Raw genomic sequence first — 11,782 nt, 5'->3', positions numbered from 1 at the left:
GCCCCTAGAGAAGGAATGTAGCGGTGCTGACCTTGATTTTAGCCTAATAAGATCCATTTTGGACCCATTTCTTGTTGTGTTATGCCATTATATTTGTGATAATCTGTTACAGCAGCAATAGGGAGCTAACACAGGACTATACCCAACCTCCCCCTTGTCCCATTCCTGATGCATTTCTGCTTTCATCACATTTATGATTATTGTACTTTATTTCCACATGGTCCATATGTGTATCATGCACGAGTGCCATCTCTCCTTTAAAACTGTAAGCTCCTTGGGAACACGGCCTGTGTTGTGTTTGGGGTTCTGTTTTAAAAACATTTATCTGAAGCACCAGACACATTGCTCATTACGATGCAGCCATTAAGAACCTCACCAGTTATTTATTAGCCTGTCTGAAAGTGGAAGCAGCCACCTTAGTAGAGAGATGAAACAAGAAAGAGCTGGTGTGAAATAAAATATGGAATCCCATTAAGTCCCCCTCCCTCACGCTGAAGCCAAAGAATTACCCCCATGGTGTGATAGTTTATTGAAATACTGTTTTCTCTGCAACTTTCTTTACTCTCATTTCAAGCTAGTGGTCAAGCTTCGTCTTCCCTCAGTTTGGGAATCTGGGGCAGGCGCAGAGTGGGTCGGTGCGAGCTCGAGAGCCACTGGCCCATCCGGCCTCTGCAAGGCCGGGCCTCTGGGGGCAAGCGTCCCCGCTGAGGTGGAGGAGGGAGAGGAGCCCTGGAGAAGGCGGCGAGGCGCGTGGAGCCCCGGAGCCCAAGGAGGGCCTGAGCTCCCACAGCAGCGCCCAGCTCAGGGGCGGCGCAGGCCAGGCTGGCGGGCCCTGCGCCGCCCAGGCCGCGCCCGCCCGCAGGGGCATTCCTGACACCACGCGCTGACCTGGGACCTTTGAAGATTCCAGAGGGAATGGAAGGGGTGGGGGAGGTCCCGGGGCGGCTAGGACAGACTTTCCCACTAACCCATCGGGAAGCAGGAAGAGGGGTTCGGTCTGAAATATGCTGATTTAGAAAGAAAAGTGACACAGCACACACTCAAGTTTGGGACTAGAATCCAAAGCAGTGGCATCCCTTTTGGCGTTAAATGATGATTTTTAATCTCCGGTGGAGGCCGGGGCAGGGCGGCATGCACGAGGGCGCAGGCCTTGCGGGCGGCCCGAGCGGGGGCGGCGGGCCAGGCGCCAGGTGGCGCTAGGTGGGGAGCACGTGCTCCATGTCGCCGGGGCGGAGGCACAGGTAAATCAGAAGGCCGCTCCAGAAGCCAAGGGTGAAAAGGGTGCCCAGACCTGGGGTGAAAGTTTCCTGCTGCAGGGAGAGGAGGGCGGCAGCTGAGGAAGGGCGGCCAGCGCTGGGCCGCGCCCTCCCCACCTGGAGCCTCCGGGCGCAGCCTCGGGGCGGGCGACCCGCGTCCTGCCCGGAGCCGCGTCCTCTGCGGCTGTGAGGGTGGCTGTGGGGGCGGCTGTGGGGGCGGCAGCGCGGGGGCGGCAGCGCGGGGGCGGCAGCGCGGGGGCGGCTGTGGGGGCGGCAGCGCGGGGGCGGCAGCGCGGGGACGGCTGTGAGGGCGGCAGCGCGGGGGCGGCTGCGGGGGCGGCTGTGAGGGCAGCAGCGCGGGGGCGGCTGTGGGGGCGGCAGCGCGGGGGCGGCTGTGGGGGCGGCAGCGCGGGGGCGGCTGTGGGGGCGGCAGCGCGGGGGCGGCTGTGAGGGCGGCAGCGCGGGGGCGGCTGTGGGGGCGGCAGCGCGGGGGCGGCTGTGAGGGCGGCAGCGCGGGGGCGGCTGTGAGGGCGGCAGCGCGGGGGCGGCTGTGAGGGCGGCAGCGCGGGGGCGGCTGTGGGGGCGGCAGCGCGGGGGCGGCTGTGGGGGCGGCAGCGCGGGGGCGGCTGTGAGGGCGGCAGGGCGGGGGCGGCAGCGCGGGGGCGGCTGTGAGGGCGGCAGCGCGGGGGCGGCTGTGGGGGCGGCAGCGCGGGGGCGGCTGTGGGGGCGGCAGCGCGGGGGCGGCTGTGGGGGCGGCAGCGCGGGGGCGGCAGCGCGGGGGCGGCTGTGAGGGCGGCAGCGCGGGGGCGGCAGCGCGGGGGCGGCCCCAGGCCTGCCAGGCAGGGCGGGCTGGTGCGGGCGGCTGGAGCACGCCCCCTTTGGGGTAGCGAGGTGCCTACTGAGGTGAGCCGCATCGCGGGGGCACCCACCCCTGGTTGCAGTTGTTCTTCAGGGCACACAACAGGCATTTCTCCTGCGGAGGACAGAAGGGGCACAAGAAAGATTGCGTTTGCCTGGCCCGAGGGCGCCAGCCTGCCGGGCGCCTGCCCGTCCTGGCCGCGGGGCAGCGCCGCGGGGCGCGCCCGAGGGCACGCGCAGGGCCGGGCGGGGGGCGGGCGGGCAGGCCCTCACAGCCCGGCCCGGGAGCCAGGCAGCGCGGGCGGGCAGGGACACACTCACGCAGCAGGTCCCGAGCTGCTGGCGCGCATCCGGGGGGTCTGTGTGTGGCTTCTGTGGCGCCGACATCTTCCTGTGAAGAGCGAAGGGCGCCCCGCCGGCCGCGTCCATTCTCCTGGGCCTGAGCTGTGGGTCTGTGTCAGGCTTTCCCATCAGCCCAAGCTCCTGCTGCTCCTTCGCTCCTCTTCTAAGGGGACTGGGTGGGGTCGGGGAGGAGAGTTGGGGAGACAACTCGCAATGTGGCAAGGACATAGCCAGTGCAGGGCAGGCGGTGGCGCCCTGACTCTGAGCCACTGGGCCACAGGGGCCAAGACGACTCGGGGCCGGGCCGGCAGCAGAGCGGCCGGGGCACTGCTGCAGGGTGGGGAGAGCCAGGTGCAGGCCACACTTACAGCTTGCTGTTCTTCTGTATGTTTACTAAAACATCCATTTTCTCATCCATATCTTTCTGCATTTCCTTCAAGAGAAAATTCAAAGCTAGAATCTCTACTTTGAAGGGCTGTGAACTCCCTTTCTCCCACGTCTTTTGGCAAACACTCCGCATGGCACTTCCTGAAGGACCTTCACTAGGCTCTGGTGAGGGGCAGATGGGGTGTCCACAGCCTGTGCCTCCTCTCCGTCTCCCCTCCACTCTCCATGACAAGACTAAAGCACAGGCAAGAGTCATTAGGGGACTTTTCTAAAGTCTCCAGGTGAGTCTGAGGCCACGAACAGCTTTACCTGGTCTCACACTTTGGATGAAAGCAATATTTGCCTTTGAACTTGTCTAAACTTGTTTGATGCTTATAAAATGATGGAATCAAGAAAACAAATTGTGTGACCCCAAAGACACTTTGACTTTAATATTTTGAGCCCTGCCATGCACCCAGATCCTGTCCACTTATGTTTGCTTCATCTTTTACCTAATTCCTGGCAGTGGTCAACACAAAATTCAACTAATAGCAGCTAAAGTGACACATCACATCTGTGTTCTACTAAGAACAGAAAGAATAATAAAATACTCTTGGCAAACTTTAATCTATAAAATTTGACCTGAGAAAACTAGATAGAAATAGTGGACATGACAGAAATTGCATGATGGCAGAAGCTCTAATTGACAGTATTTGTTAGGTTTGATTGATCATCATAAAATATAAATGAAAATAATTTACTCCAATGAAAATAATTTTAATGTAAAATGAAATATTTGTTAACAGTTTAACTGATCTACTGAAAATTGATCAAAGAATTATGCTGTCTGGGTAGAAATTATTTCAGAAAACACCTCCTTAAAAAGTATTTTTCAATGTTAGTACAAAATTTGAATAACACTTATAAATAGAATCAAAATATCCTTGAAGTCCATGCCCCGTAGGTCCAAAACATCAGAGTCCAAATATCCCTATTTTACAAGTCTCACCAACACTTCAAACGCACCATGTTCCAAACTGATCTCGTTTCCCTTCCCAGATTAATTCTACCCCCAGTATCCTCATCAATGCCGCCACTTTCTTCTAGTCGTCCAGAGTGAAACCCTGGTGTGGGCACAGACTCCAGCCTCTGGGGACGCCCGCCCCGCCTCTGGAGACGACGCCCCGCCTCTGGAGACGACGCCCCGCCTCTGGAGACGCCCGCCCCGCCTCTGGAGACGACGCCCCGCCTCTGGAGACGCCCGTTCCGCCTCTGGAGACGACGCCCCGCCTCTGGAGACGACGCCCCGCCCCTGGAGACGAAGCCCCGCCTCTGGAGATGAAGCCCCGCCTCTGGAGACACCTGCCCCGCCTCTGGAGATGACGCCCCGCCCCTGGAGACGAAGCCCCGCCTCTGGAGATGAAGCCCCGCCTCTGGAGACACCTGCCCCGCCTCTGGAGATGACGCCCCGCCCCTGGAGACGAAGCCCCGCCTCTGGAGACGACGCCCTGCCCCTGGAGACGAAGCCCCGCCTCTGGAGATGACGCCCCGCCTCTGGAGATGACGCCCCGCCTCTGGAGATGAAGCCCCGCCTCTGGAGACGCCCGCTCCGCCTCTGGAGACGCCCGCCCCGCCCCTGGAGACAACGCCCCGCCCCTGGAGACGACGCCCCGCCCCTGGAGATGCCCGTCCCGCCCCTGGAGACGACGCCCCGCCTCTGGAGACGCCCGTCCCGCCCCTGGAGATGACGCCCCGCCTCTGGAGACGCCCGTCCCGCCCCTGGAGACGACGCCCCGCCTCTGGAGACGACGCCCCGCCTCTGGAGACGCCCGTCCCGCCCCTGGAGACGACGCCCCGCCTCTGGAGACGCCCGTCCCGCCCCTGGAGACGACGCCCCGCCTCTGGAGACGCCCGCCCGCCTCTGGAGACGCCGTTGTCCGTACTGAATCAGTCGCCAAGAACTTATTCTTCCTTCCACGCGTCTTGGAGATCCGCTCTTTCCCTTTCCTGCCCTGGGCCTGCCGTCCCGCGTTGTCGCCGCCTGACGGCCCTGCCGTGTCCCCCAGGCCGCTCGCTCGCACGCACCGCCAGGCTAGGTTTCGGGAGCGCCTGCCAGCATGCTCCTTGACTGAGAATCCGCCGAGGCCTCTCCCGCCTGTAGCACCAGGTCCCAGCTTGTCCGCACGACTTCCGGAAGCCTCCACTGCCCTTGCGCCCGTTCGGTTTTCTTCTGCAGTGTCCCCGTGTGGTCGCACTTCATGGCCGACCTCCCCACGGCCGACACACACTCCTTCCTCCTGCTTCCTGTTGTGCTCAAGCTGTTCTGCCTGAAACAGCCTCCTCTGTGCCTTGCCATTCCCAGGCCTCCCACCAACAAAACACTGTGTGCATTTTAATATGGAAATAATTAATGCAGGCCCTTTGTAGAAAAATTGGACAATACAAAGGGATATAAAAAATAAGAAATTGGCCGGGCGCTGTGGCTCACGCCTGTAATCCTAGCTCTTGGGAGGCCGAGGTGGGCGGATTGCTCAAGGTCAGGAGTTCAAAACCAGCCTGAGCAAGAGCGAGACCCCGTCTCTACTATAAATAGAAAGAAATTAATTGGCCAACTGATATATATATATATAAAAAATTAGCCGGGCATGGTGGCACATGCCTGTAGTCCCAGCTACTCGGGAGGCTGAGGCAGAAGGATCGCTTGAGCCCAGGAGTGTGAGGTTGCTGTGAGCTAGGCTGACGCCACGGCACTCACTCTAGCCTGGGCAACAAAGCGAGACTCTGTCTCAAAAAAAAAAAAAAAAAAAAAAAAAAAGAAATTTATCAAGCAGAAATAACTCTTATTAGTCCCTTTGGTATGTTTTTTTTCAGTCTTTTTCTATACATTTACTAACCTTTTTTTTTTACCTAGGTAAGATCATCCTGTATATATTACTTCTATCTTCCTTTATTAGTTCTCATTATAAACACTCTAAATATTGTCTTTGATAATTCCTAATTTTCATTCTATGGACATACCATGATTTTTTTGGCTATTTCCCTACTGTTGAAAATTGTAGTTATTTCCAAATTTTTGTTACTGTAAATAATCCTGTAATGAACATCTTTTTATATATATCCTCATGTGGCATTTCTGATTATTCTCATAGGTTAAATTCTGATAAGTAGGCCGGGCGCTGTGGCTCACGCCTGTAATCCTAGCTCTTGGGAGGCCGAGGCGGGCGGATTGCTCAAGGTCAGGAGTTCAAAACCAGCCTGAGCAAGAGCGAGACCCCATCTCTACTATAAATAGAAAGAAACTAATTGGCCAACTGATATATATATATAAAAAATTAGCCGGGCATGGTGGCTCATGCCTGTAGTCCCAGCTACTCGGGAGGCTGAGGCAGAAGGATTGCTTGAGCCCAGGAGTTTGAGGTTGCTGTGAGCTAGGCTGACGCCACGGCACTCACTCTAGCCTGTGCAACAAAGCGAGACTCTGTCTCAAAAAAAAAAAAAAAAAAAAATTCTGATAAGTGAAATTGTTAAATTAAGAGGCTGATTTTTTTATACTTATTGTCTAATAATGCCACAGTTTTGTTCAAATTTGCACTCTGATCAGCAGTATAAGAACATTCTTGTTTGTTCTATGATTGTCATAAGTTAAAATTTTACTTATTTGAATGCAAAAATGATCTATGTTTATTTGCAAGCATTTGCTTATTCATGGGGTAAAACCTTTTTAATATGTTTATTGATTTTAGTTACATTCTCTTCTGTGGATTGACTTCATGCTCTCCCATTTTTCTACTTGGTTCTTATCGATTTCTGTGAGTTTATATGTTACGGATAAAAACCTTTTGTCGATGCTTATCATATTTTTGACAAATTGTTTTCCACAAAGTTGTTTTTAAATTCTGTATATGATGCTTTTCTGTCATAATTCTTTCTCTTTTTTTTTGAGACAGAGTCTCACTCTGTTGCCCAGGTTAGAGTGCTGTGGTATCAGCCTAGCTCACAGCAACCTCAAACTCCTGGGCTCAAGCAATCCTCCTGCCTCAGCCTCCCAAGTAGCTGGGACTACAGGCATGCGCCACCATGCCCGGCTAATTCTTTCTGTATATTTTTAGTTGTCCAGATAATTTCATTCTATTTTTAGTAGAGACAGGGTCTCGCTCTTGCTCAGGCTGGTCTCAAACTCCTGACCTTGAGCGATCCTCCCACCTCGGCCTCTCAGAGTGCTAGGTAGGATTACAGGTGTGAACCACTGTGCCCGGACTGCCATAATTCTTTTTAAAAATTTTATATAGTTAAATATATCAGTATTTCCTTTGTAATTTCTTCCATTGTATTTATATTTAGAACATCTAGTTAAATATTTACTTAAAATTTCCTCTTACTGGTTTTATTATTTAAACTCACTTCATAGACTATTTCAGTTTACAGTGTTAACTGGATTGGTTTTCTTCATATGGTCCAGCAGTGTTCTTAATATTATTACATAATCCTGTCCTTCTCACTGACATTACAAAATCACATTTGTCATATTTTAAATGTTACAGAGTTGTGGTTCTCAACATTGTGTATCCATTGGAGTCACCGGGTAAACTCTGAAAACCACTGGTGCCTGGACCTCATCCCAGGAGGTTCTGATTTTATTGTTACTGGGCACATCCTGGGAGGGGGAGGATCAAAGCCCCCGAGGTAATTCTAATGTATAATCAAGGTCAATAACTGAAGGGTTCTAGGACTTGGTTCTCACCCGGGCCAACCATCAGAATCACTTACGGAGTTTTAAGCAACTCTGCCCTACTCTGGAGATTTTTATTCAGTTTTCCTGGGACAGGGTCTAGGTAAATGAATTTTTAAAATCCTCTCAAATAATTCTCAGTAATTCCTGGCAGAAAGGCTGTTACAGGCTTCTCTATTCCATTTCATTCATTTCTGGTTAACCTCGGGCTGTATCATCCTAATTTGATAATTGTGTTTTGATCATGAATTTTAATATTTGATAAGGTTAGTGCCCCCTTACAACTCTTGGAAAATGTGTGGATATTTGCTTTTACCTGTTTTTGCTTCTACATCAATAGCTCTCAAATTTTCAGCTGGGAAACTTGTCTAAAATGCAAGGGCCCAAGACTGTCTGAACATGAGTCTGGGCTGTTTTCTTTATTAGTGTCCCAGGTGATTCCAAAACACACCAAAGTTTGTGAACCACTGTTCTAGAATCTAGATTATCCTCCTGGTGATTTTTTTAGTTAAAAAAGAATCTTATTGGGCTTTTGATTAGATTTGCATTAAGCTTCCAATACAGCCTTCAAGGCTCAACTTAAGTCTCACCTTCTCTGTAAGGACTTCTCTGGTTACTCCAGCCCACATTGATTCCTCACATCCTTAAACCCCTAATTAACTAACAGCCTATTATTTGGCTTGCAGTTCTTTGATGCAGTGGAGTTGGGTTCTACCACCAGATTACAAGCACCTGGAGGGGAGGGGCTAGCATCTCCTCCACAGTGTCCAATATGGTACTGGCTCATGGAAGGTGCTAAGTAATGCTTACCTTCATAATTTCCACGAATTCATGAAGTTTATCAAAATCCTTGTCCATTATATCCTTTATCTAATGAAAAAGAAAGGCACAGCTTGACAAAGCACAGAACGCATTATTAAAGTCAGTTATGGTGTCTTGGGGCATTTAAGCAAAAGCAGCTGCTTTCTGACATGACTAATAATGGTGCATTGGAGCCACTTTCTTCCCAAGGGGTCTATGAAGGGACCAGAGTGCATGTGCCGTCATGTCACCACCCCACCAGCCTTTGCCGGGCTCAGAGCTGGCTACTGCAAGGTTTGCGTGTGGAGCGCAGACTACAGCTCCAATTCTCCTTCTCGCTCGATCAACCCCTTTTCCTGAGTATGCTGCAGGTGGCTGTGGCATAGAAACAAGAGTTCTTGCTTTGCAGCTCACGCAGGGAGAGTGAATAGGGAGGACACAATTGGTCCCTGACAGCCCCAGATTCCAAGTCAGGCCCTCTCATTCAGCTTTATCACTACAGTTACATTACCGCAACCTCACGAGTGAGATACCTCAGGGAGTCCTGAGTCCCTCAAAATTTGGTTTTAGGCATCAAACAAGTAAGAAATGAATATCCTAAGCTGCCCAACACTTAGCACTCTAGGCATTAGGACATTACGACTGAGTTGGTTTGATTGCTTTTCCATGCAATGCTTGATTTCCTTCACTGTTCAAGATTATGAACTACATTTTTCTTGAAACTACACTTTTCCCCCCATGTTATGCAAAGCCTCATCTTGTTACCTGTTTTATCTCCTCCATTTTTTCCTGGAGCTCTTCCCTCACCTCCCTGATTTCATTCTGCAGAAATAAAATGGGGAAGAGGAGGAGTAAAGAAATATCTTGGGTGGAAGAAGGGACACTGTGGACAGGAGGAAAGGAAAGGTCCTTAGGCATCTCAGAGGGGAGCAGAGAGACACTCAGTCAGGGGAGGAAAGCTGCCGGGAAGATGCCCTGAAAGGCCAGCTGCCTTCCTTCCTTGACAGCCTAAAGCGAATCACAAGCCAGTGTCAGATAAACCCAAATTAAGATCATTCTACAAAATAAACGACCTGTAATCCTCAAAAATGTCAATATCCCAAAAGACAAAAAGACAGAATTGCTCCAGATTAAAGGAGAGTATAGAGACTGTGCAATTAGAGGCCATGTGTGATCTTGGCTTCCTTCCCCTACCAGAGAAGGTTTTTAATTTTGTTATGAAGCACATTAGTGGCACAATTGATGAAATTAGAATTATTTCAGGCCACAGATTGGCACCGTAATCTATGTTAGTTTCCTGATTTTGATAATTACACTGCAGATATGTGATAGAATGCTCCTGTTTCTAGGATATACACACTGAAGATCTGGGAAAACTAACTCAGAAACGCTTGAGAATATAGGTAAGCCGCCGGGGCCCACACACGCACCTTTAGCTCCTGCGTCACTCCAATTTTGGTAAACAGCCCTTGTTTTTTAACTCCTTTGTAGTCGTATGTCTGTTGATGAAAACAGAAGCAGAGACTATTGGAAATTGTAGATGTGGGTGACTGCAGAGGCAGGAGAGCTCGCCCTGAGTGCCTATTCCTCCTTAGGGCCAGCACAGAGGAAAGTGGTGGCCCCACCTGTGCGGATGTTTTTTCCATCCTTCTCTTTCCTCTTGGGGCTCCTTTCCTACTCCCCTCCAGGCCACTGAGCCTCAGCCCTTTCTTTCCCTTACCAACCGCATACCACCTTGGGCCTCCGTGTGTGCTCCCTCCTCGGCCTAGAAAGCTCCTTGCTCTGCATGGCTGGTGTCTTGTCCTGCAGCCCTCGGCTCACGGGAAGGCCTTTCCCGGCCACCCACAGCTGCCACCCTGCCACATTGCCCCTCTTAATTCCCTGCAGAGCAGGTCACACCGCTGAATTGTTCCTTTGTGCATCTGTCACTAGTGTGAGCTTCTATGGCAGCAAAGAGCTGCTCTTTCAGTGTAGCCCCAGCACCTGGGACAGGTCTTGGCCACCAGAAACAGCGAATGAACCCTGACTCCAGGTCGCTTCTCCACGGATTTCAGGCCTGGCTGCTGGCATGGCCTCAAAAAAGCTTCTTAATTTGGTCGGCTCTGGCTTCAATTCCAGGCAAACTGCCTTGTAGTTCTTGCTCTGCAGAAAGAGGAAGATGGGGGAGGATGTCATCTGGCCCTTGCAAGAGGGCCGCTCCCCACCCCGCCCACCGAGCTTGTTCTCAGGCTCACAGACCACCCAGCAACCCGTACTGACTCCCAACAGCTCAAATCTTGTCATGTCATCCTCTTTTTAAGAACACACGTGGCCGTCCAGCAGGCCGCCCTCCCACTGCGGAGGGGCTGCATGGAGAAGGCCCTGGAAGATGGCCGGGCGGGGCGGGACCGGGCGAGGAGCGTGGGCCTGGGCGGGCGGACTCCCGCCCTAGCCTCAGCCAGCCTCTTCGCTAGCCCTGTCGAGTCGGGCAATGACTCTGTCTCTCTGAGCCCCTCGTCCTCGTCTGCAGACGGGGCGGGGACAGCTGTATCGGTCTGGCAAGGCCGTGAGCCTCAGACCCGCTGGTCAGACGCAGGCCTGGGGCAGGCCGTGGCGGCGAGGAACCTGAGGGGCGGGGAGGGACGCAGTGCTCCTTGCCCCAGAGGGAGTCGGCAGCGGCCTCTTCCTTCCCACGGCCAGGGACTAATCCCACACCGTCCCAGCCCCAGGCCGGGAGGCCGCTGTGCGCTCAGAACCAGAAAGAAAAGCCAAGATCCGGTGGAGCATCTCCGACCCCCTCAGCAGCAGCCGGAGGCCCAGCGAGGTTTCTCCGTTACCAGGTTTGTTTTCTTCAGTTCTGCCCTCTTGGCCGACATGATGGAGGAGGCCAGAGTGTTCTTCAACCTCCCAGTCTCCCCACAACAGCCCCGGGCCAGGCCACTGTCCTATGCAACTTACAGGCCAAGGCAAGGGCAAGGTGACCACCTCTTTGTGTGTGGAACAGCTGAGGTCACAATGCCCAGCACCGGGACCTGAGTGTCGCCGCAGCTCCAGGCCTGGGCTGCCTCGGCCTGAGACGAGGGCTCAGGCCAGGTTCCAGCGCCAGGCGTCTCCTCGCGGCAGGGAGAGGGCTGTCCTGGAGGGGCCACACGGTGGGGTGGCCCGGCACGCCCACACACCCAGTGGCCCTCCGTCAGGGCCAGCCTATGGACTGAGAGGACTGGCACGGCCAGCAAGCTCCTCTGAGCCCACTCTCGCTCCCTGGGCTGTGCACCGCCGGGAACGCACCTTCCCTCGGGCCTGAGGCCACCGCTGTTGGGATGCCCCGAGCCTCTCTGGTGCCACGTGCATGTGCCGCCCTAACCCAGGTTCTCTGTCCCGTGTGGGGCGGCTGCCGGCCTTGGCAGGATGGTTTCTGATGCTCTGGCCTCCCGCTGTCCTGCCCCCCCCA

The 11,782-nt window shown here is 53.6% G+C and overlaps 1 protein-coding gene across 2 annotated transcripts; it reads right to left on the bottom strand.

Annotated features, from left to right (window-relative positions):
• Positions 1-1,077: 1,077 nt before the first annotated feature.
• Positions 1,078-11,316, bottom strand: TEX35 (testis expressed 35). Of its 2 annotated transcripts, none has more exons than XM_012778920.2 (9): positions 11,169-11,316; positions 10,336-10,494; positions 9,783-9,851; positions 9,118-9,174; positions 8,362-8,421; positions 2,825-2,889; positions 2,436-2,628; positions 2,186-2,229; positions 1,078-1,310 (listed from the first exon to the last, which is right to left on the bottom strand). In XM_012778920.2, the coding sequence occupies exons 1-9, from the start codon at positions 11,205-11,207 to the stop codon at positions 1,247-1,249; spliced, it is 750 nt and encodes a 249-aa protein (XP_012634374.1). In that variant the 5' UTR covers positions 11,208-11,316; the 3' UTR covers positions 1,078-1,246. The 2 variants fall into 2 exon arrangements, with proteins under 2 accessions (XP_012634374.1, XP_020141049.1); XM_020285460.2 differs by having other exon boundaries at positions 1,078-1,307.
• Between the last annotated feature and the right edge of the window lie 466 nt (positions 11,317-11,782).

This window comes from Microcebus murinus, chromosome 2, assembly GCF_040939455.1.
Source record: "Microcebus murinus isolate Inina chromosome 2, M.murinus_Inina_mat1.0, whole genome shotgun sequence".
Lineage (NCBI taxonomy): Eukaryota > Metazoa > Chordata > Mammalia > Primates > Cheirogaleidae > Microcebus > Microcebus murinus.
This window is presented reverse-complemented; position numbering and strand designations above follow the sequence as displayed.

Coding starts and splice junctions, on each gene's coding strand:
- TEX35 (XM_012778920.2), bottom strand. CDS start 11,207: ATGTCGGCCAAGAGGGCAGAACTGAAGAAAACAAACCTG. Junction 9,852..10,335: donor GTGGCCAAGACCTGTCCCAG/GTGCTGGGGCTA, acceptor TTTCATCAACAG/ACATACGACTACAAAGGAGT. Junction 8,422..9,117: donor AAATGGAGGAGATAAAACAG/GTAACAAGATGA, acceptor CTTTTTCATTAG/ATAAAGGATATAATGGACAA.